Below are 24,071 nucleotides of genomic sequence, written 5' to 3'. Positions count from 1 at the left end.
AGCTCTGTCACTTCACAAACCTGCATTTACAAGTTAATTAAACCTAAAAGTTAGTCGCTATGAGAACGAATGATCAGTTCTTCACATGATGTTGGGTCATATATTTAGCTGCTTTCATTTTAACTGTGTGGAGACTAGTGTCACTACATAATTAATGAAAATCGCCATTACTTCAACTAGCTTGGTAATGATTAAACATCTGAACATGTTCCAGTTTCTATAAATCAGCTATGAGAAATTACTTCATAGACTACCCAGATTAACTGCCTTGTAGGAACTTGAGTGTGGCCATAACTTTCTGTTACATCAGATCTAGTATGGCCATAGTCTTGTTACAGACATTAAAAGCTCTACTTTTTTCATTCCATTTTGAGATAAAAATTTTGAAATTACTGAAATCTGTCTGAATGCTAAAATTTTTTTGCTGATGCTAACAATTTTCTGCCTTGAGATGTGGCAATAGATGGTTTTCAAGTTAGATATTTCACCCCAATGCACGTTGCATAGTCTAAAATCTGGTTTGTAAGTGGGGATTAGGGGGACGATGGTACTCTGCATTTACCTGAGAAAAGAAATAAACACTCTCCATGAAAAAACATTTAATGTAGAACTACTCTAGAGTTCCACTGAGACAGTAGCACATTCTGTATATTAATGTAATTAAACTACATGTGCCCAGTACTAATTGCTCATATTCAGTTAAATGTTTATGTAGTACCAGTGTTACTGTAGGTTAATTACAAATATTACATTCAAATGTTTTTATTGTAGCTTTAGGCATAATTGTCATGACAACTGTTACTTAACTACTAATGCATTTCTCAAATGTTAAAGATGATTTGTAAGCCTGTTGTAATCTTGATGGCCTGCTTTCTTAAAATGGATACTAGCCACCAAAATTCAGGATGCAAAACTGTATCCATTAAAACATCTCTATACCCTCCCCCACAAAATCTTCACATGCTCATAACTTTTGTTATGAACTTGCTGAAATAATTTTCAGGCAGTTAATGTTTTTAAGAGGCACACTGCTTTGAAACTGGACCTTCAAATGCAGAATAATCATGGGCATCATTTCTGACTTGTAGCACCTGTCCTATCTAAATTCTAAGCTTCTTGGGAGCAGGACCCATCTTAATTCCTGTTTTGTATAAAATTGAGCATATTGCTGGTATTTAACTATGAATATTTCCTCAGATTAAATGTTTGGATCTGAATGTTTTATTACAGGTAACCTAGTTGGTGGTGGAGTTGATAAAAGGCATATGGCCAGCATTCAGGAGTCTGTGGGCGAGACCAGTTCGCAAAGTGTGGTGGTGGCAGTGGACAGGTACTGTAGTGCTTTCTCTCTTTCTGTTTGTAGTGACTTGCAAATCAAGAGTTACCCAAACTGTCCTGATTTCCCCCTGCAGACTGTCTCTAAAAGCCTAACTTAAAACCAGTTTAAGAACAGGTTGGCATTCACCCTGAATGATGCCAAATCTCCTGGACCTGATGATGATAAAATATTCTGGTGGGTGTTTTTTTTGTTTTGTTTTTTGTTTTGTTTTTAAACCTCAGTCCTGCAACACTAAAGAGAGTGAAAGACTATTCCAGTAAACTAGTCTGGTGTTACCACTGATAGCTGGGTAATTGGAAAAAAGAATGTATGCAAGTTAGTTTGAGGGTGGGAAGTAAAGGGAGAGAGAGTATTCTTAACCCTTTCCATTTGGAGAAATGGCAACCAGAATTCATTAAATTGGTGCCTTTGTAATGCACACTTGGTGATTGTTATAAAGGCTTTCTGCTACGCTGGGTTTGTTCTGTTAATATTTGGCCATGAGCCACTACTTTACAGTTAGACTTTTTGTCATTGCTGGGTAACTAACCAGGTCAAGGTGTCTGAAATGCATCAGTGTCCTCAGTCTATTAGACCATGCTGACTTCTGTATTTCAGCTTTCCTTTTTCACTTCCTCCCTGTACATAGTTCACTCTTTCCACCCGTAAGTGACTGGTGGAAATCCAAAGCATTACCTTGCTAGTCTATTTCGCAGCATCAAGGTTTCTTTATAAACTTGCACCTTTTTACCTGGAAATACTTCAGTCTGTTATGTTCTTCTCCTTTATTTTTTTAAATAGAACTTATATTTTATCACACCTCTTGATTTGTTCTACAGAATATTTACAGGATCGACCCGGTTGGACGGAAATGCAATAGGTATGTATGCTGAACATATGAGGAAATTGACTGTGTTGCAGTAGAACACCCAAAACTCATGGTTTGTAATATCTGTTTAATATTCAGTTGATTTTGTCCGATGGCTGTGCGCCGTTTCCATGGACGAGCTGGCTTCCCCACACCATCCTCGCATGTTCAGCCTGCAGAAGATAGTAGAGATCTCGTATTACAATATGAATCGAATTAGACTGCAATGGTCAAGGATATGGCAAGTGATTGGAGATCATTTCAATAAGGTAATTCAAAACTTAAAGGTTACACAACATGCTTTTGTAGTACTATTTTTGAGTCCAGTTGGAATCATGCTCATTAGCTTTCCCTTAGTAAGATGCCCAAGATTATGTCTTGGAGGACTTTCCTGATTTAGAACATCATAGGTTTTGACATGTATTGATCAACATGGATTTAGTTGAAGCTACTACATTCTTTATATTTGAGTTGGAGAAGTCCTAAGTCTTTCATATGTGTTTGGATCTTAATTGAATCCATGGTGTTGGGCCATAATATTCGTATTATCTTGAGGAGGGGAAAGATGTCTGTCGTCTCCCCTTCCCCCCCCTCCCCCCCTTTTTTTTTTTTTTGGTTTGTTTTTGGAAATCATATGACCGCTTTCTTCATCCTTTGTTTTCCCCCCTTACTGAGAACGTCAAGACATGATTTATTTTGTCCTCTTCTTTCTAAACTATGTAGGTAGTTTCCTTTTGGAATCAGTAATGCCTGGTTAGGTTTCATCTTATAAAATGTGTGTAGACTGAGGGACAGCAACCATATGTGTTCCTTATGCCATGCTTGGATGATTAATTTATTTGTTTCTCCTGGTAGTCTCCGCTGCTAATCCTTTTTTCCACACAATCAATCAAAGCAAGAAAAATGCCCATCTGATTTTTTTTTTTTTTTTTTTTTTTAAGAGGACAATCTAAATTCTCAATTTGTTTTACCAGCTCAGGAGTCTGTTTCTTTAGTTTGAACATGAACAAAAGCACACATGTCAGCTTCAGAAAAACATGGTCTAACCACAACATCTAGCCTAAGAACATCGATGATGTGCAGCATAAATATCTGGATAATTCTAAATTAATCTTTTAATTTAATATTTCCCCATTAACACTTAATCCTTGCCAAAGCATTCAGATGTAGGTACCTAAAGTTAACTGCGATTTAGTTGCCTATCTGACTTCCTTCCACTCCTGACAAGATATACTGACCACCCGTAGCTCCTATTGAAGTCAATGACTGAGTGGTCAGGATCTCTGAAAAAAATCAGCTCATTATCATCTCTGTTCCTGTCTTTAGGCATTTAAGCAAAATGTTGAAGCTTATGAGGTTTGTTCTTGCTATGAAATGTTATCTTATTGAAACTAGAAAAATAGTATACAAGGAAACTGTGTGTTTGCAAACTTAAATATGCTAACTCTCTAACATAAAATGATTCTGCATGTCCTAGTCTGATAGTTTGGTGATGTACCCCTTCCCTCATGCCCTTTAGTAAACGAATCCCTGGGGTTCTTAGACAGCCATTATACATTTGTAAAAACCATTTGGGGGTATAAAGGTTGGGTCATGGAAATGAAACTCCCCTGATGGGCTTGTGTAGTGTACGTTAAGACACGCATACACCCCTTTTCCTTCTCTATTACTAGGTTGGATGTAACCCGAATGAAGATGTGGCCATCTTTGCAGTTGATTCATTAAGGCAGCTATCAATGAAGTTTCTCGAGAAAGGAGAATTGGCCAACTTCCGTTTCCAGAAAGACTTTTTGAGGCCCTTTGAGCACATTATGAAGAAAAACAGGTGTGCGTGCACTGAAACTTCTGTCTTGGCTTGGGTTTTTTTATGCAGCAACTTAAAATGTGACCAGGTTTCCTGTGCTAATGTGGGTGGGATGCTTTCTGGTTTGCAGGCAATGGCAAATAACATGGTGGTTAATTTGTTTTTAAGATCTCCTACCATTCGTGACATGGTAATACGCTGTATTGCTCAGATGGTGAACTCACAGGCTGGTAACATTCGCTCAGGCTGGAAGAATATCTTTGCAGTATTTCACCAAGCGGCTTCAGACCATGATGGGAATATTGTGGAGTTGGCTTTCCAAACAACAGGACATATAGTTAGTAAGTAGTGGTTGGCAGATGGAATACATTAACTAACATACTCTTATGCTAAAAGGGCCTGTCTGCATAATAAACTCTATTGTAGGAGAGGGGGTTGTGGTTTTAAATGTCCAAATTATTTAAAGTATGTGGTTACGTTTTGCCTGCTCCCCTGGCTCTAAACAATTCTGTATCATGGAAGACCAAACTATTGTACAGTGCCTGATAGTTTATGGCATGATCTGTAAGTATCATTGTATATAATCTGAATCCAATCGGGTATATGAAATACTTTTAATAGTAATGTGAAAGTGTTCTCTCAATCCTGTATAATACATCTGGACACCTAGATTAATTCTCCAGCCTTACAGATTTAGTTAAGTACTGTGTCTCTGATATATAGCCTCAAGCAAAGGCAATGATGGGTGTCTTAGAAATATCATGGATGGCTAGAGGAAAACTCTTCCCAGTCCAAGCATAATCTATTCACAGCCCTTTATCATAATTAACTGCGATTTAAGACACTCCACCCTCACACTTCTCCTTAGACAGGGGTAAAAAACAAAACAAAACTACAAATGACTTGATTTCAAGGCTGGATTAGATGTCGCAGTAGTGTGAGGTTAATCTGAGGTGTGATTGTTAGTTGAAAACTTTCTCTCCCCCCGCCCTCTTTGTCAGGTCAGATTGTTTGTGGGGGTATGGGTGGGTTGCATTGTACTAACACCCAGTGCTTACTCCAGTCTGTCTTTTAAACAGTACGTGCTGGAGTTTCAGCACATCGGGTAAATACCTTGCAATGCTAGCTACAAAAGTGCCATGCAAACACCTGTTTTCACTTTTGGGTGATATCGTAAACAAGAAGCAGGCAGCATTATCTCCTGTAAATGTAAACAAACTTGTTTGTCTTAGCGATTGGCTGAACAAGAAGTAGGACCGAGGGACTTGTAGGCTCTAAAAGTTTACATTGTTTTGTTTTTGGGTGCAGTTATGGAACAAAAAAAAAATTACATTTGTAAGTTGCACTTTCACGATAAAGAGATCGCACTACAATACGTGTATGAGGTGAATTGAAAAAATACTATTTTGTTTACAAATATTTGCTCTGTAAAAATGATCAAAAATAAAGTGAGCACTGTATACTTTGTATTCTGTGCTGTGATTGAAATCAACATATTTGAAAATGTAGAAAAACATCCAAAATATTTATAATAAATGTCCATTGATATTCTATTGTTTAACAGTGCAATTACAACTGCGATTAATCACAAATATTTTTTTTGTTAATAGTGTGAGTTAACTGCTATTAATCAACTGCCCTACATATTTTACTTGCTGAGTTAGCCCTACAGAGACATCTACTCCTCTATTAAAAAGATATTTGGGCAAATTGATGCGCTAATTAAAAAGGAGGGACACTGTGTACTCCAATTTTTGAAATGAAGTAATTCTAGTTTCTGATGGCATATTACTTGCAATATATGTCCTGAAACTTATTTTTAAGCATTCTCTGTACACTTTTGTAGAAGTTATTCTGATTTGTTGCTGTTTAAATGCTTTTTACAGCAAGGGATAAATTGACTATGAGTTAAAAAGTGAAACTAAGGGCATGTCTACACTACATGTAATTACTGTGGTGGCTGATGTTAGTGGTGCGCGTCCTCACCAGGAGTGCTTTCACTGACTGAAGAGTAGCAGTGTGGTGGGGCTGAGAGCCAGGGCTCTTAGCTTTGTGAAGTTCTCCCCCTGGGAGCCCAGCTACCCTGTGGGGCTTCTCGCCTTGCTGCTCCCAGTAGGGAGCTGGGGGGGGGGGGGAGAGCCACTTAGGCTTCTTGCCTCCCGTGGGAAGCAGAGAGCCTGGGGTGGCAGGCAGCCAGACTTCTAGCCGGGAGCCTCTGTGCTGCTGGGCTCCCAGCTGGGATCCCAGGGGGAGACAGCCAGGCTGCCAGCAGGGAGTGGAGAGCCCAGGCAACACCACCAGAAGCCTAAGTGACAGCTTGGCTTGGAGCGGAGACCCTGCAGCAGCCCTGCTGGGGAGCTGGGCTTTCTTATCAATTTCAGGGCTCCAGCAGAGCTGTGAAATTGACAAGACAGCTAATAACTGATGTAAGTCACTCAGTGTCTACATTGACACTGCATAGTCCTAACTACACCGACATAAACCCTATACCCCTCGTGGAGGTGGAGTTATTATGTCGGTGTAGTAGGGCACTTAAATCGGCGGGAGCAAAGCTGTAGTTTGTACGCTGACATAGTTAGATCGACATAGGCCCTGGTCTACCCTACACATAAGGCAGCTTAACTGCTCTTTGTATTTAATAGCATTATGCTTAAAAACTAACAGAATAACTTTCTCTCCCCCCCCCCCCCCCAACATCAGTTATAGTGATCTTATTATGGTTACAACTACTAGGTACAAAACTTTTGGACAAATCTGATTTTCATGCTGACTGTCCCTTCAGTTTTTGAACACTAGTCAGTTTCTTTTATTACAGAACCTCTGAGGACTCTCTAGGTTATTTGACCTAAACAAGAAAGGTTGTGCATCTTGCATACAGATAGAAGATGATTTGAAATTTAACAATACTTCTAAAGAGCTTTAACAAAAGTATCTGTGGCTTTAAAAAAAAATAGACTTGAACCATTTTAATGAGGCTATGAAATAGTAATGATCATTATCCTAGAATGGATTTTTAATATTAATACTATTTACCTGTTAGTACATGCTAAGAAATTGGGGTGTGTTGATTCTGTAATACTGTTCAGTGTTTAATATTGATAAAATCAAATTACCAGGTCCTCAGCTGATACAAATTGGTATAGCTTCATTGACTTCGGTGAAGGTATGCCAGTTTACATCAGTGGAAGCTCTGACTCAAAAAGTCTGATACAATATTAATATGTTTAAGACATTTCTCTTTCCTTTGTTTTCCCCAGCCAATATTTTTCAGCAGCATTTTCCAGCAGCAATAGATTCATTCCAGGATGCTGTAAAATGTTTATCTGAATTTGCCTGTAATGCAGCATTTCCAGACACCAGTATGGAAGCAATCCGACTCATCCGTTATTGTGCTAAATATGTTTCAGAAAGACCACAGGTATTTTCTGTTCTTGTAATAATTTTTAGTTTTAAACTGTGATTACTTCTGTAGCTAAGACTCTGCTCTTAAACGTAGACTTTAGGCTCTTAGTGAATATCGTGCTAAAATGTTTACCCCAAATTAGATACCTGTTTAGCATTAGCAGAACACACACTTAACGCTAGTCAACCATCTTCTTTAGAAAATGGAGAAAACTTTGTTTCAATCAGGTGTGGAAATAGCTGGATAAAATTGGCTGTTGCAGCTTTGTTAAATGAAAATTGTAAACTTTTAAACTCTAAATAAGGACTCTTGTAATCTAACTTTCATATTGCATGTCACTTCCTATCCTGTTAGAGCTTAACATCAAATCGCTATTGTATAAATATGTAATATTACAGTAATTCCGTTTAAAAGAATGTAGGCTGAAGTTACCTAATTAACATTGTTAGTTAATCTTGCAAGATTTGCAGGTTCATCAGTTCTTACATGCACGAGCACAGCATTGACTTATGCAGAACTGTGTGCACACATCTATTTGGATGAGCAATTGTGTGTAAATGTGGGTGCAGTTAAGAGGTTGATCAGAAATCTTGTCTTCAATGTACCAAAAGAGACAAATATTTTTTTTAAACCTAGAGTAGGAATAGAACTAGATGAATCTTTTTATTATTTAGAAGTGTTAAGGAGAAACAAATTAGGAAAGGGTTAATCAAATATCTCATTTGACCTGTCACTACTTACCTAAATTTTGAGTAGCCAAATTCTGTTTAGAAGATGCAATTTAGTTTAAAATTCTGAAGTCTTTTAGATGTAACTTAATAGGTAATAATCTTTCTCTAAATGGCTTTCAGGTATTGCGAGAATATACAAGTGATGATATGAATGTTGCTCCTGGAGACAGGGTCTGGGTCAGAGGATGGTTCCCTATTTTATTTGAACTTTCCTGCATTATTAATCGATGCAAATTAGATGTTCGGACAAGGTAATGAGTTTATTTTCTTTTTAGCTGCATTCAGTTATTGAAACTCTGATCAGAGGCAACCATTTTAGCATCTTATTTTTGTATTCCTGTTTCCTTATTGTAGAGGCCTAACTGTGATGTTTGAAATAATGAAGAGCTATGGCCATACCTTTGAAAAACACTGGTGGCAAGATCTGTTTAGGATTGTGTTTCGGATATTTGACAATATGAAGCTTCCTGAACTACAAACGGAGGTAACGAAAGCCCTCTGAAGGATCTTGTTGGGACAAAATAAGAGATTTCCATACAATTGTGAAATAAAACCCCCAAACTTCCCCTTAGTGAAATCCTACTGTTCTGGAAGGAGCCAGATTCTTAGCCCTGGTAAACTGACGTCTGGTAATTTTTTAAAAATAAAATAAAATAAAACCCAAAAAACAAAACTGGTTCAGCCTGGACAGTGGTATATTGTGTATTCCCACACCCAAATGGTAACTAGTTTCTAATCGCCCCTGACTCAAGGTACTTTCAAGATGATTCAGTTTTATCCAAACCAGGACTTTTTGGAGCTGTGTTCCGGCTCCAGGCAAAAACCTGCAGCTCCACTGCTCCGCGCTCCAGCTCCAGGCTCCGCTCCAAAGCCAGACTACATTCCTCTCTTTACAATTCATGTCTTTTTGTATAGCCAATCCTATGCCATGTACCACCATAAGATGGAAACCCGTTCTTTCCATTCAGCACTTACCATAACAAAAATAAAGGCCTGTCATTGTCTTGCAGAAATCTGAATGGATGACAACTACATGTAACCATGCACTTTATGCAATCTGTGATGTATTCACGCAGTTTTATGAAGCTTTAAATGAGATCCTTCTTCCTGACATATTTGCACAGTTACACTGGTGTGTAAAACAAGGTAGCTTATTTACATACATATACACATTATTTTTAAAGTACAATGTCTGGAATGCATGCTTTAACTTTTTTTTCTTGAGGTAATCAAAGCAAGGAAAATAAACCACTATTTCTATATGTAAAACTGATGCAAGAATGTTTTTCATGTCGCTTAATCCATTAGTGACTTTTCTATGTGTCTGCAATTTTTGCCAAATGTGTGCTGCTACTTACGAAAGATCTTTAACTTATTTTGCTTGAATTATGTTAACACTTTTTTTGCCATTATCCTTTCTTCATTTGGCAAAAAACAGCATTTTATTTGCTGCATGAATAACATTTAATCTCACATTGCTTTCACACTTTTATTTATTTTTATATATATATATATATATATATATATAATAATGTGTGTGTGTGTGTGTGTGACAGCATTCTAAAAAGTTAGAATACTTACTTTGAACAAGAGACATAAGGGGTCAGCTACCATATCTTTGTGTTGGAATATTATATTATGTAACCTTTTTATGCAGACAGCACAGAGTGTGTAGGGAAGACTGGGAGGGAAAGGGTGGCTTGTGAATTGAATGCAAACTGTCCTTAAATCCTCTATGGTGCCTAGTTTATTATTTCATGGGAAAATGACTTGGGGCCTCTCGGGCACTGGACTAGGCATCAGGAGATCTAATCTCTATTCCCAGCTCTGCCACTAACCTGCTGTGTGACCTTGGCAAGATGCTTTGTTTCTCTGTGCCTCTTTCCTCTCTCACCATTTGTCTTGTCTATTTAGCTTGCAGGTTCCTCACAACAGGGATTCTTGCTGTCTTTGTACACTAGGGTCCTGATCTTGGTCCTTACTGTCACACAAATAATGGTTACGCTCTAAGCAGGCTTTGAGCTATTGGAGATTCGGTACCAATACCAATTGCATCATAATATCAAACATGCATAATGACTGTCAAGCACAATAGATGTTTAATTCACATTGTTTGACTAGAAGAGCTCAGAGATTAATAAATAAGGATAATTATTTTACAGATAATGAACAGCTGGCTCGATCAGGTACGAACTGTCTAGAAAACCTGGTGATACTAAATGGACAGAAATTCAGTCCTGAAGTCTGGGACCAAACGTGTAATTGTATGCTAGAAATCTTCAAAACCACCATTCCTCATGCGTAAGTTAGTCCAACATAAATTTGTTTTGAGGCCAGCTGTCATGTTAAGGTTATTTATTATATTTCTTTTCTCTGTGAAGCTTGCTGACATGGAGGCCAGCAGGAATGGACGATGATTCATCTGAAAAGCATTTGGTAAGACTTTAAGTATTTCTACAGAAGAACAGTTTATGTGGTAAATCTGTTTGTAAAGACACATACTGGAATTAAATACAGACTATTCTGTATGCTAGGGCCAACTGATCATAAAGTCAAATGCAAGACTATCTCAGTACTTTGATAGTAGAAAACTTAAGCCACATTAGTTACATCATGTGAAAACTGAGTTGTGACAAATTTTAAGTACATTGGATAAACAGAATTATATCTTCGATTGTCACTTCTAGGATGTGGACCTAGATCGTCAGTCTCTAAGCAGTATTGATAAAAATGCTTCGGAAAGGGGACAGAGTCAGTTTTCAAATCCCACAGATGACAGCTGGAAAGGTGGTCCTTATGCAAGTAAGGCTGCATTTCACTGTAAAGTTCTTTAGTTTCAACACAACCTCTAGTCACTGACCCAAATCATTTAATGAAAAACAAAAAATAATTGCTCTACTAACTTGCTGGGTTTTTTTGTTTTTTGTTTTAAACCTAACAACTTGCTGAGGTTCCTAAATCTGTGCTTCAGGTGCCCTAATGTTTTAATGAAAACTTACTAGCCAAAGCACATAATCTACTCTCCCATTTCTACCATGATTATAATTGAGAAAATGTTTGACTATGCAATACGGTACTATACTTCAAAGATAATAAACAAAATAACTGGATATGGAGATGCTGGTAGAACTATGAGTTTTAGTCTTCTAGTTTAACAGACTTTAGCATAAGTTGCATCTAAAACTAGACTGAAAACCAGAGTTCTTCTATTCTATTAGACCAGAAACTGTTTGCTGGCCTCCTTATTAAATGTGTGGTGCAGCTGGAATTGATACAGACCATTGACAACATAGTATTCTACCCAGCAACTAGCAAGAAGGAGGATGCCGAGCACATGGCTGCAGCCCAGGTAACTTATCTTAGATTCTGAACGTCCTAATCTTTTGTCTTTGCATCTTACTATCCTAGTAATAATTAGCACTTTTTGCAGTGCTTTATAGTTTGTGGAAGGCCTTCTAACCATTAAGACTATAATAATAATAATTAATTATTAATTATTAATTTAAAAATGGGTTCACTAGAGTGTAACTTCCTGTATCAATTTCCCCTTTCTGAACACTGTACTTTCTGAAAGGGGCATCTCTTCTAGAATACATGCTCTGTTGAGGGGAGAAGTTATTCTTTGTTTAGCAAGGCTTAACCTCTGAGGCTGATAGCAGGCTGTCTTCAGTGACAAATCCTTAACTCTGAAACTCCATGTTTCAGGTCCAAATACCCTGATCTTGAGGGCACTGTGCAAAGCCCACCTGCTTGTTCCAGTAGAAGGCGGGGTTAGGGGTTTGGATCGGGCTTTGTCTTAACAGGTTTGGTGAGGATGGTTAACTCCTATATTTTATTGCTTGGGGGTAGAGGTGAAACTGATATTTTGGGATTGTCTGCTTCCTGACAGTTGGCAGGTCTGTTATTAATGTGTTATGTCCAGAGGCTTGTGTAATGGGTACACATCTTACAAATATAAAGAATAAAATTGTATTGATGCAACCTCTAATTAAGGCAAAGAAGCTGAACTCTTATGTTGTGCAGCATCTACTTAAACATGTGGAACTACATATCTGACTAGTTAACTTGTCTGACAGTCTTCAGAGCTCTGCAGAGGCAGTGAATCAGGCCTTGTGTGTAGGCAAGTGCTTTGTATCACTCAACGGGACCTCTCTGTGCCTTGAAATGGAAGTCATGTTCTTTTTTGGTCTAATCTTATGCTAATTGCTAAAATTACATCATGTATCTTTGGAAATACACTAGTAGGAAGGAAAGCACTAAATCACTGGAACACAGCCCTAACATTCTCTAAACCCACTGGTCTGATGGAAACAGATGTGTAGATATTGTGGGCCAAACTTTGTTCTGGTACTCTTGAGTAAATTTCATTTACATCCGTGACAATGGAATTATTCTGGATTTAGGTACTTCACTGTGTAACACAACTGAGTTGGTGGTTGTTGGTTTTTTTTGGACCCCTTCTCCATTAACCACCACTAATAACTTGATTTTCTCTGTAGAGAGACACCCTGGATGCAGATATCCACATTGACACAGAAGAACAAGGAATGTATAAGTACATAACGTCACAACATCTTTTTAAGTTATTGGATTGTTTGCAAGAGTCTCATTCGTTTTCAAAAGCCTTTAACTCAAATTATGAGCAGCGAACTGTCCTATGGAGAGCTGGTGAGCACCTTACTTAGTAATGGTTTTGAGCTTTCTTGCTTGTGGGTTTTTTTTAAATATTTACCCTAAGGTAGGAATGTGTAGTATAGCAAAAGTGACTTTTTCCAAGTGTACTATACAGTAAAAGTTTTTAATCACATAGTGCTACTTAACTACTCTATATTAGACTTGTCACTTTTCTAATTCTTTTAATTACAACATTGAAATATTGATCAAAAGACCTACTTCATTTACAATAAAATAGAAACATGATGGGGAAACATTGGATTTTATTTATGTAATTCAGTTTTGTCAATATAACTTGGGGGCGGGGGATAGGTAGGGGGAAGGGGGTTGTTGGCCCAGGGAGCAATGGAATCCATTCTTCTTGCACGGAAGTGCTCATCACCAGGGATCCCAGTTTTCCATAATTTTTTTTTTTTAAATCATCTGATACAAAGGTATAAAAATCTGCATTTTTTCCATGTTTAAAATGAAACTCTGAACTTCAGTTTCCCTAACCACAATATAGATAGGTTCAGTGGAATCCCAATTATCTGATCTAATTGGGACCGAGGTCAGATCGGATAGTCAAAAATTTGGATAATCCGGAGAGCTTCAGCTCTGGGTGGCAGCCGGGCTTGGGCTGTCAGTTTCAGTTTGGTTAATATGGAGAGCCGGATAATGGAGGCTCAGATAAATGGGGTTCTACTGTATGTTTTTATTTTTTCACGAAATGTAAAAACGGAAGATTTTCTGTAAAAACGCAAATTCTGCCTTTTTCCATGGCAAATGGATTTCTAGGATTCCTGCTTACCTCTAATCACTGGGCAACCTTGTGGCAGTATCTTTGACCAGTGCTGCTACTTGGTGGTAATTCTGTACCAACTTGGGGAGCTATTAAAAAAACAAAACAAAGTTAGATCAAACAGTTTTGGAAGGCTCTTGCTTCTGTCTTTGGCGTGTGTGTGTGTGGTCTGTCTTGAATAAAACGCCATATAAAATATGCAAGGAGAGTTGTGTGTGCTGAACTGAGTTTTGTGGGACCATACGTGGATTGAATAGTAAAATACACAGAGATTTTAGAGGCAAATCCAAACCTATGTAGTTTACAAATCTAAACCTCTCAATGATGAGTGACTTGCACCACCTAAGGCTCCATGACAAACCCTGACAGTGCACCCCTCAGATGTCATGTCAACAGCCTACAGGATTAGTTGTTTTAAACATTTCTGTGTAATTAAGTTATCCCTTAAAATGATTTAGGCAGCACTACAATAAGTTGGTCTGCCTAGCTGGTATCTTGAAGTTTAATTATACTTTTTACTGTTTCTAAACTATATGCAAAGATGTATGAATGTGTCAAATTGGAATTCATTTCTAGGCTTCAAGGGTAAGTCAAAACCCAATCTTTTAAAACAAGAGACCAGCAGCTTGGCTTGTTGCTTGAGAATCCTCTTCCGAATGTACGTTGATGAAAGTCGCAGAGATTCCTGGGATGCTATACAACAGCGACTCCTAAAGTAAGAATGGTATTTTACCTAATGAATCTTGGGCTTCAAAAAGACTCTTTGAGGGGGAGTGTCTTGTACTGTTTTTCCAGCACCTAGCATAGTGGGTCCCTGATCCTGATTGGGACTTCTGGGTGCTAGTGCAGTATTAATCATGTTGCCATTCAAAGTAGCTGTGCAGATGGATCATAAATTGATTAGGGATAGAAAAGGGGGCACTCTAATAAAGGGGTTTTGGCAACCAGAAGTAAGTCCATTCAGAATGGATACTATGTGGCCAGATAGCCCTTCCGGCTCGGTGGGATTGGTAGGGTGGGAGCACCAATCGCCATATAGCTCAATTCCCGATGACCTTTTTCAGGCATCTGTTGCATCACAGTTTGAACTTCAGGCAACAAGAGGTAATAAAGATATCAACTTCATCTTTACCCCAAAGATGACTTGCTGCTGACTGGAGGCTCAGAGGATTCATATTGAGTCTGTGTGGGGAGAACTTATAGATTGCCAGTTCAAATCCAGCTGAGGCTGGCAGCAGTCTGGTGACCATTACCTATTGGCTTATAGTTGATTTCTTAAATCAGTGTGTGTAACAGGAAGTCTCTATCAATTTCTAGTCAGCATAGCAGAAATCACCACAATAAATGGCACCGATTATGCCTCTTGTTGGCAGTCTTTCCAGAGGGACCAAAAACTCCGCTTCTGTCCCTAAAAGATCTTGACAGATCTTTGTTAAAGGGATGCTGGTTTGAAGGGGGAATCTTGCACTGCTATACCTGTTCTGAGGATCAGGAAAGGATTTCTCTTCATGGGGTTATCAAACTGATATCTCTTTAATGATTACTATAGTAATGTATTTAAAAAATGTCAGTATGGAGGGGGGGATTTGAGGGGGGGAAAAACCTTTTCCCATCCTGCCAGTAGAGAACCATCAGTTTTAATGCAAGTCTCAATGCCAGTTGGTTATCAGTAACAATTTCGATAAATGAAAACCTAGAGAGACATAGCAGTGTCTTGTTTAAAGTTAGCAAACTCTATTAAAAACACAGATATACGAATAGGAAAAAAAAAAAAAAAAAGCTCAAAGTGCAGCTCCCATTTAAACACAAAATACTGCTGTTACAGATGGCGGCCACATATATAAACTTGATTTGTTTTGTTTGCTGTACCCTTATCTGCACTAATGTGTGTAATTTTTTCTTAGTGTGTGCAGTGAAGCACTGGCCTATTTTATAACAGTAAATTCAGAAAGCCACAGAGAGGCCTGGACCAATCTCCTATTGTTGCTTTTAACAAAAACACTTAAAATCAGTGATGAAAAGGTAAGATAGACCTGGAAATCATTGATACTTGCGTCCAAATATACTTTCTCTGATCTTAACTATTGCTAAAAGGAATCCGTGTTATGAATTCTTTTGTTTTTCAGTATTTTTATTAGCTAACTTGTAAATTTTCTTTGAATGTAGGATTTTTTTAAATTTAGTTTGCCAGTGCTCCACAGTGCACAGAGGAGACTGTCAATGAAATATACTTATTCACAAAGATATGGTGGAGAAATATTATTTACATACCAATATAGATATTCATGGTGCTTTACATACAAATGAATAATGTAAGGTTATGAGAATACTTGGTTTTACATTGCGTATGTTACATTAGTTCCATATAATTTAAGTTGGCAATTGTGGAGAAAATTTGTAGCTATAAATGTAAGTCTCCTGGATTTCCTGCATCCCCCAGGATGTTGACCATGCAGACGAAGGTTAGTGTAAACTGGTGAAGTAAGATGAGGTTATTGGTACTCACTACAGTGTAGTTCACCCAGGGAAGGTTACAAGTGGCCCAGTTTTGCTTGAAGAGTTGTTTAAACCAGCTGCCACAGCAGTGTGTTGATAGTTAGAAATAAATATAAAGCCAGATCTTACTAAACCTTTTATCTTATTGTAAAATATTTTACTTAACTATGCATAGTTATCAAAATAGGAAATTCCAGGCATTGAACTAGTGCACTGTCTCATGGTCTGAAATATCATATTGCTGCTTTACAGTTCAGAAATTGGCTTTAGTGGTGGCATGAGCATTTGATGAGTTTCTTCTCTTCATTGGGAAAAACAATGCCAACTCCTGAGTTTTACTGTTGTAACGTTCTAGGTAATGGGAGTAACTTTCTTTTTATTTTTGTCTTGCATTAAGTCATTTTATTCTTTTTCCACAAAAGTTTAAAGCACATGCTTCAACTTATTACCCGTACCTCTGTGAAATCATGCAGTTTGACCTGATTCCTGAGCTCCGAGCTGTGTTACGGAAGTTCTTCCTGCGTATAGGTGTAGTGTTCAAAATCTGGATACCACAGGAGCCGTTACGGACAACTGGGACCCGTTCGTCTTCATGGTAGCCCCAAGTAAGACTGGCCATTGCTGCTTATTCACAAAGCTTTAGTCATGCTACATTCAAGGAATGGATTCAAGAGGAGGAACAAAAGTCATTGGTACCTCTCTGTAACCCAAGAGAGCAGCAGATCATCCGGATCAAGATGCTATTTTTGGAAAAACAGATTTTTGTTCTGTCTACCCTACAAAAATATAGCTATCAGCAGTTCAATGATTTTATTTAAGTTGTTGCCTACAGAGTTAACATAGTGGATGTAAAGTCTGCTTCAGTGCTAGTCATTCTTACGATTAATTCTGTTTCTGCAGATCAGTTACTTCAATTGTTTGGTCTTGTACCTTCCAGCTTATTCCCATAAATCTGCTGGAAATGATTCCTCAATGGAAATTATTCCCCTTGGAAATACTGAATATGGTTGTATAGGCTTGTGATGTTAGCACATGTGTTAATAATAAAATATATTGCAATGGCTAATGGCCACCAAAAGATCATGCTGGATTTTTTTCTTTATGTGCACATGACTAGAACAGTTAGTGTGGTTTTTTTTAGTTTGTTGTACAGTGGCTGTAGATACACCAGTTGGGGGGAAAGACATTCCTCCTGCAGGTTATGTAGTGAGCCATTTTAAAACCCTTTAGTAGCAGTGTTTACCCTTCCAAGATCAGCTTTCATGGAAGGTTTAGTTGTGTCAGGAGTACGTAGTAACACATACTCTCAAACGAACTCAGAAAAATTTCAAGTTATTAGGAATTGGAAAGCTTTTTAAATTCTTCATTGCCTTTTATATTTTGCCTAATTATCTAGATGAGATGGTAAAATGCAAGAATAGGGTTATTTATTTGATTTTCTTTAAAGTGCACACTGAACAGATTAAGTAAAAATAACATTGGTTTGTCAGCCTCTTCCATTTTGAATATATATTTCATAGCAAAGATGTCTGTTTAGCCAGAAGTAATCTCTTTAGTACATATCAGGACATATCTGTTTTTATTGCCAATTTGTGAGTGTTGGTTATTTTAATGCCTCAACTTTCAAGTTCTGTCAGTATGGCTTGGGGAAATAAAGTCTAATTCCCATCAGGACTGCTTTAGTTAAAAAAAATTAACTTAAGCACACACTATAACACACCTTCCAATACATTCCGATTTATTGGAGGCAACCAAGAAGCAAACTTGTGATTTAACATTGCAATTTTATTAGCCCTAGTGACTTCCATTTTATTTTATTTTATTTTATTTTATTTTTGAAAGGCCAGACTGTAGTGTTCTTGTTACAATGATTCCTCTGATGCACTTTCAGTTTTAACTGAAATTCAACAGAATTGAACCTGTCCATAGGATTATCTGTATTTGCAAGTGACTTAAAACCGTAACTCTAAAGACAGTATAGGATCCATGTGGAGCGGTGGGAGGAAAATCGCCACCTTCTTTAATGTATTAAGGATGCAAGTGGGAAAAGTGTTATCAAGCACTGTTTGTGCCGCCCATATTTGCATACAAGAACTATATAAGTGTTAATTGAATGAAATAAAGCATTTGTGTCTTTAGTACTTATCCTTTTGCTTTGTAAATAGAGATTTTTCCTGCTAATGCAATCAAAGTTTAATATAGCATTGGAAAATCCAAACTTTGGATTTGATGGGGATTCATTTTTTGTGGATTTCTTCAGAGTCAGAATGGTGCTCTTACTTTATATTAACGTAGTTTGTTTTGGCCAGTAGTGCTCTGAGGTTTTCACTTACCTTATTTTGTCTTTTTAATTTTAATACCAAAGAAAAGTAAATGGGTTTTTACTTTAAGTATACATTAGAAGAAATATATAAATTCTTTCAGTAGAAAATAATATATGGCTATATTTTACCATGAATAAAGACTGAAAAATAAGTAATTGCATATAATTAACTTGCTACATTTGAAGTCAGTATATGTCCTTTATGTGGCATTGTAAAGTGTAGCAGTCACTTATTCCCTTCTACTGTATTGTTTCATCAACTACAGTAAGAAAATAAATAAATAGGACTATTTATTTAGATTTTATTTCTCATGTTTGAATGTCACACTCATTGTTAATGAATGTACAGTATATGACTTTAGTCCTGTCTCCTGTTAAAACATTACCTTTCAGGTTGCATGCTTTCTATCCCTATTAGGCAGCATGAAAGCAATACAACTAATGTCTTAAGATCTGAATGATGAGAATTGGGCTTTTTATTTTTTCTCCAAATTCTTTCACAACAATGGAATTATGGGTTTTCTTTCAATATAAAATAGTATTGAAGTGGTTTTAATAAACATGTCTTTATACATATACGGATACTCAAGATAATGAAATTAAGAGCCTTGATCAGTGTTGGAGAGCCTTTTAACACAGCCTGAGGGTTGAGTGACTATTTCCTTAGATTCCTTATGAAAGAATTTGACTAGTTTATATGCCATTCATAAACTGTTAAAATCGGTATTTGATCATACATGACATCTGAAACATTCTAGCTTTACCATGTAGTGTATGCAGTGAGGAGAGACTATAACAGCCTTATTCCTGTCTCAGAGGTTTCTGAAAGTTGATTGTATAGAGAATGGTGCATTAGTAAATGTAATGTCTGAAGCCCTTAATTTTACACCAGCTGTTTGCTTCTCTGTACCTTTTGGAAAGGCCATAACCCATGGACATCATAATAACAAAGCTAAGAGCGCTCAGTCAAAACTCCAAGAGTAATTACCTTCTCGCTCTGATCCTAAACCAGGATCTGCTGGCACAAACTCCCACTGTCTGTGTGGAGTCTCACTGGCTTCAGTGGGACTATGCATGAGAACAGGGATCCATGTTAGCATATTCTGATAAGGATCTAGGCCTCCATGTGCAGTACACAGTTGTATTCAGATGTTGTATTTTAAATGTTATGCCACAAATGACAGTCTTATAATTTAATGGTATTAATGTGGAGTACCTGCATGTTTATGATTTTTTTTTATTATTATTTTTTTTTACTGGAACATTTTGAAGGCGGTGGACAGTGGGAGAGTTGTTAATGTGCTGATTAGGATAAACCCTCAAAATTACCCTCATCTTGGTGCTTCTATTGCTTGTTATGGTGCAAGTAAAATATATTGAACCTTGTTTTTTTTTTTTTCTCCCTATGTGATTTCACTTATTTTTGTAGCTTCTAAAATGCAAACACAACAAGATTCTAGTACAACTCTCTAGCTTAAAAAAATCTAACATTGTAGTGATATATTGATGAATGTTTTAAAAGAATATTCTATCCTTGGCCTGCAGTAAGTTTACAAGCTTTCTAAGGTACAGCTCACTTAAAATGTCTTTAAATTTTGTTCAATCACTTCTGCCACTTCAAACAAAATGTACTTTCTGTGCACAATGTATGTTTTATGTATGTAAAATGCCTAAGTTAGTAACTAGTTACTTTTTCTTAAAGATCTCCATATTAAGTGCATTTAATATCAGTAATTTAATGAGAAGCGTTTCTTGCCCAATGGATGTATACATTTTTGAGAGAATAGCAGAAATAATTATATAATAAAAACTATGTAAAGTTTTCTACATAAAAATATTGTGTATAATACTGTTATAATCCATGCTTTAATCAGGTGGTAAATCAATAAAGTTTTAAAAAGTGAAGTGGTTTTTAATGTAGTAATTAAAACTTATGTGAAACTATTTTGTGGTATATCCAGTTTGTGAGATGTAACCACTCCTCTTGTTTTCAAACTTCTGAACATCAAAGCTTTTGGTGTATGATGAGTAACAAATAGAAATGGTGGTAATGTGCTTTTTAAAAAAAAAAAAAAAAAAAACACAAAACAAAAAAAATTGACACATTTTCAGAGAAGGCAGCTACATCTTGGCTATTCGCATAAAGTTGCCTTTGCAGTCTTGTTAACCAAAGTGATTTGCTTAAACAGTAATGTAATGGTATATGTAGGAAAAATTGTGCTAACTTTAAATTGGGGCAGTTCCCTATCAGTGACAACTTACAAAACATAGAGAATTGTCCACTATTATTCATATCTCTTGTTTTGTTAAGTGTGTTTGTGGTCACTGGCAGGAGAATTCCATTCCATTATTGTGAATTCCCTATAATTCTTCTATGAGCAATGAAGTACAAGTTCTTATGGATGCTTCTGTCAAGGCTGCTTCCCCACTTTGAACTTTAGGGTACAAATGTGGGGGCCTGCATGAAAACTTCTAAGCTTAACTACCATCTTAGATCTGGTCCGCTGCCACCATCCCAAAGCTAATTCCCTTCCCTGGGTAGCCTTAAGAGACCTTCACCAATTCCCTGGTGAATACAGATCCAAACCCCTTGGATCTTAAAACAAGGAGAAATTAACCATCCCCCCTCCTTCCTCCCACCAACTCCTGGTGGATCAAGATCCAACCCCCTTAGATCTAAAAACAAGGAAAAATCAATCAGGTTCTTTAAAAGAAGGCTTTTAATTAAAGAAAAAGGTTAAAAGTCATCTCTGTAAAATCAAGATGGGAAAATAACTTTACAGGGTAATCAAGCTTAAAGAGCTCAGAGGACCCCCCCTCTAGCCTTAGGTTCAAAGTACAGCAAACAGAGATAAACACTCTAGCAAAAGGTACATTTACAAGTTGAGAAAACAAAGATAAACTAACAAGCCTTGCCTGGCTGTTTACTTACAAGTTTGAAATATGAGAGACTTGTTCAGAAAGATTTGGAGAACCTGGATTGATGTCTGGTCCCTCTCAGTCCCTGAGAACGAACAACCTCCCAAACAAAGAGCACAAACACAAGCCTTCCCCCCCCTCACCCCCCAAGATTTGAAAGTATCTTGTCCCCTTATTGGTCCTTTTGGGTCAGGTGTCAGCCAGGTTACCAGAGCTCCTTAACCCTTTACAGGGAAAAGGATTTTGGAGTCTCTGGCCAGGAGGGATTTTTATAGTACTGTACACAGGAGAGCTGTTACCCTTCCCTTTATAGTTATGACAGCTTCCATGATTAGAGGAGTCCTTTTCCAGGTTACTATTCCATAGAGTACCTGTTAGTGTTCTTACTACTTTTTTGGGGGGGAGGGGAGGAGAGAGGAAGGGTTGAGAATAGGTAATTCAGGAATCAGAATATTATCACTTTGATTTCCGCAACAATCATTTTTAACTGCCACTACTACTCATCTGAATAGTAGCTTTTCAGAAGCTAGGAGTACCTGGTTAGGCAGAATAATATATTATGAAAGCTACTTCTAACTAGCATTGTGTGCTCAGCTAAGTTTGTCAAATAAATTGACTTTGTCCTCATTGATGCTTGTCTGATGTTTGTTTATAGATTCAAAATATTTTTGGGGCACAACTATGAACTACAACAATCTCGTCTACTGTAGGAAGAGAGAATAGAAGTCTTGGGTTATCTGATGATAGATGTATGGTTTTTAAATTAGGGTGTAGTATAGACCTTTCTATGCTTTTTAGTACCACTGCAATTATAGTAAAACCTCTACAATAGTCTTAAACTTTTCCTACTATATTAATTTGCAACAATTCAGGCCATAACATTTTATAATCTGTCCAAACTGGACAAATGGCGCCTCGCTTGCACAATGTCAGCTGAGGTGGAACCATGAGGCTTAGTTTGATGTGATTTGCCTGAGTGTGAATTTCCGTATTAGCTTTTGATTATGGCCAGTCTAGTTTTCTGTTGACTTCTTATTTTGCTACTAGCTGACAGGCTGATCTTTTGTGTGCGCCAGAATTGGAGAGTCAAGAAAAACACCTCTTCCTCAAGGAAAATGAGAACCAAAGGTGTAACAGCAACCACAGGGTAACAATTATTGCATACAAATGGAAGTTGAGAAATAGAATATCCGCAACAGGTATAACACAAACTACCATTTTGCCATGGATCTACATCTCATCTTAAACATTTTGCCCGGGATTAGAGTTTAGTGCAAATGGGAGAACATTTAATATACACACTTAATCTGAGCACACAACATATTACATTAATTTAATGTTTGGCATAGTAGTATGTGGAATCAGTAACATGTTGTGGGAAGTGCATTGAATGACCATCTTAGTTTGACACAACCCATAACATTTTTAGGGAATTAAGAGAGTGCTTACTGTCTGCTATTAGTTTCTTCTAGCATTCCTTAATACTCCTGTAAAGGTACTAGAGTGGCTTGTATCCAAACACTTTGTATAGTCTGATTTCTATAGCATTCAGTTTTATGTGATTAGGTTTTGAACTAATTCCTTTTTGGCAAAGGTCCCCATACTAACCCTGCTTTTGTTAGGCTGTTCCAAGAGAGGTGTTGGGGCACCGGCAAAGGCAAGGGGATGAGGAAAGATGGTCAGGAGTCTAAGCTACCCCAGCGTGAGACTGAAGTATCTTCTGTGCTGCTTTGGATGCATGGCTCACACACATATGCCTATCACAGTATGGGGTGTACTTCCTGCAGTGCACTAAATGTGCTCATAGAAGGGGTGTGTGTGTAACCAGACAATTGCTATGCTCTCAAATAAACTCACACAGGAAAATAAAGACGAAAAACATCACATCTGTGGGTGAACATATTTCACAATGCAATTACTTCATCTGACCTATCAGTTCTCTGTAAAGGAAACCTGCATACACTTTCAAAAGATGAGCTTGGGACCTAAAATTCCTAACTCTGCTAGAGATTAAAAAACAGTGCCTCCATAGAGACACGGGATGAACAATCTATAACCCCCTTCCCCCCTTTGAGTGGAGGGGTTTTAACAGGCCACTTCACCTTGAATGGTCCCTTGAGATGTATTAAGTAGTTAAGCTAAACAACATGATGTTCTTTGTAGTTAGATGTGATACTGAGTAAGCTTCTCTTCTCTTCCCCCCACAAGCTCTGTGTAAATGTAAAAGCTGTCTCCACCACCAACATAAGTTGGTCCAATAAAAGATTTTCCCTCCCCCACCCTACTACTTACAGTGGCAGGTTTGACTAAATGGCCATGTTGAGCACCAGTGGGAAGCTTATGCTGTCAGTTTCCTTTTTTTTTTTTTTTTTAACAGGTGCTTGTAAATTCCATGCAATCCTTAGTCACTTGTCCACACAAAAACAAGAGGCCATGCCAGCTATTCCTGAAGCATGATGGTAGAAATGAAGGTTGTGGATGAGCTCTGGCTGGCTTGCTGCTGAGCGGAGCTGTGACAGGGGCAGGCCTCGATTCCTGAAGCTGGAGATTAAATGAGTTGCGGGAGGGGTCCATTGCACTGGCTCCCCTGCCCTGGAAGGAGCAGCAGCAATGGCACCAACTCAGGTGGCAGTTGGTGCTTAACGCTCTGGGGGGGAGGGGGGTCGTGTAACTAGGTGAGACTCTCAGGGGTTGGGGGGTGTATGTGGGGGGGGGGGGCTAATGTACGTTTCCAGCCCTTGGGGGTCGCAGAGA

General features: G+C 37.7%; 1 protein-coding gene and 1 long non-coding RNA gene across 5 annotated transcripts in view; one reads left to right on the top strand and one right to left on the bottom strand.

Annotated features, from left to right (window-relative positions):
- ARFGEF2 (ADP ribosylation factor guanine nucleotide exchange factor 2) overlaps nucleotides 1-19,342 on the top strand; it is a 58,445-nt gene extending 39,103 nt beyond the window's left edge. For 2 of the 3 annotated variants that reach the window (XM_034787920.1, XM_034787919.1), the window contains exons 23-39: nucleotides 1,231-1,330; nucleotides 2,158-2,198; nucleotides 2,286-2,455; nucleotides 3,860-4,011; nucleotides 4,159-4,331; nucleotides 7,248-7,408; nucleotides 8,245-8,375; nucleotides 8,479-8,608; nucleotides 9,135-9,270; nucleotides 10,287-10,425; nucleotides 10,506-10,560; nucleotides 10,812-10,926; nucleotides 11,343-11,473; nucleotides 12,624-12,792; nucleotides 14,156-14,294; nucleotides 15,484-15,601; nucleotides 16,498-19,342. In XM_034787920.1, coding sequence (XP_034643811.1) covers nucleotides 1,231-1,330; nucleotides 2,158-2,198; nucleotides 2,286-2,455; nucleotides 3,860-4,011; nucleotides 4,159-4,331; nucleotides 7,248-7,408; nucleotides 8,245-8,375; nucleotides 8,479-8,608; nucleotides 9,135-9,270; nucleotides 10,287-10,425; nucleotides 10,506-10,560; nucleotides 10,812-10,926; nucleotides 11,343-11,473; nucleotides 12,624-12,792; nucleotides 14,156-14,294; nucleotides 15,484-15,601; nucleotides 16,498-16,674 — 2,237 coding nt within the window. In that variant the 3' untranslated portion in view covers nucleotides 16,675-19,342. The remainder of the gene's footprint in view (nucleotides 1-1,230; nucleotides 1,331-2,157; nucleotides 2,199-2,285; nucleotides 2,456-3,859; nucleotides 4,012-4,158; nucleotides 4,332-7,247; nucleotides 7,409-8,244; nucleotides 8,376-8,478; nucleotides 8,609-9,134; nucleotides 9,271-10,286; nucleotides 10,426-10,505; nucleotides 10,561-10,811; nucleotides 10,927-11,342; nucleotides 11,474-12,623; nucleotides 12,793-14,155; nucleotides 14,295-15,483; nucleotides 15,602-16,497) is intronic. The other variant, XM_034787921.1, reaches the window with a different exon arrangement.
- Nucleotides 2,258-23,987, bottom strand: LOC117886252. 2 transcript variants are annotated; one of them, XR_004647900.1, is made up of 3 exons: nucleotides 23,610-23,987; nucleotides 13,589-13,668; nucleotides 2,258-2,359 (listed from the first exon to the last, which is right to left on the bottom strand). It is a non-coding gene; the product is annotated as an uncharacterized LOC117886252 (long non-coding RNA). The 2 variants fall into 2 exon arrangements; XR_004647899.1 differs by lacking the exon at nucleotides 23,610-23,987 and adding an exon at nucleotides 21,331-21,373.
- Between the last annotated feature and the right edge of the window lie 84 nt (nucleotides 23,988-24,071).

Source organism: Trachemys scripta, chromosome 12 (assembly GCF_013100865.1).
Source record: "Trachemys scripta elegans isolate TJP31775 chromosome 12, CAS_Tse_1.0, whole genome shotgun sequence".
In the NCBI taxonomy this organism is placed as follows: domain Eukaryota; kingdom Metazoa; phylum Chordata; order Testudines; family Emydidae; genus Trachemys; species Trachemys scripta.
Note: the sequence above shows the minus strand (reverse complement) of the source record. Positions and strands in the feature narration are given on the sequence as shown.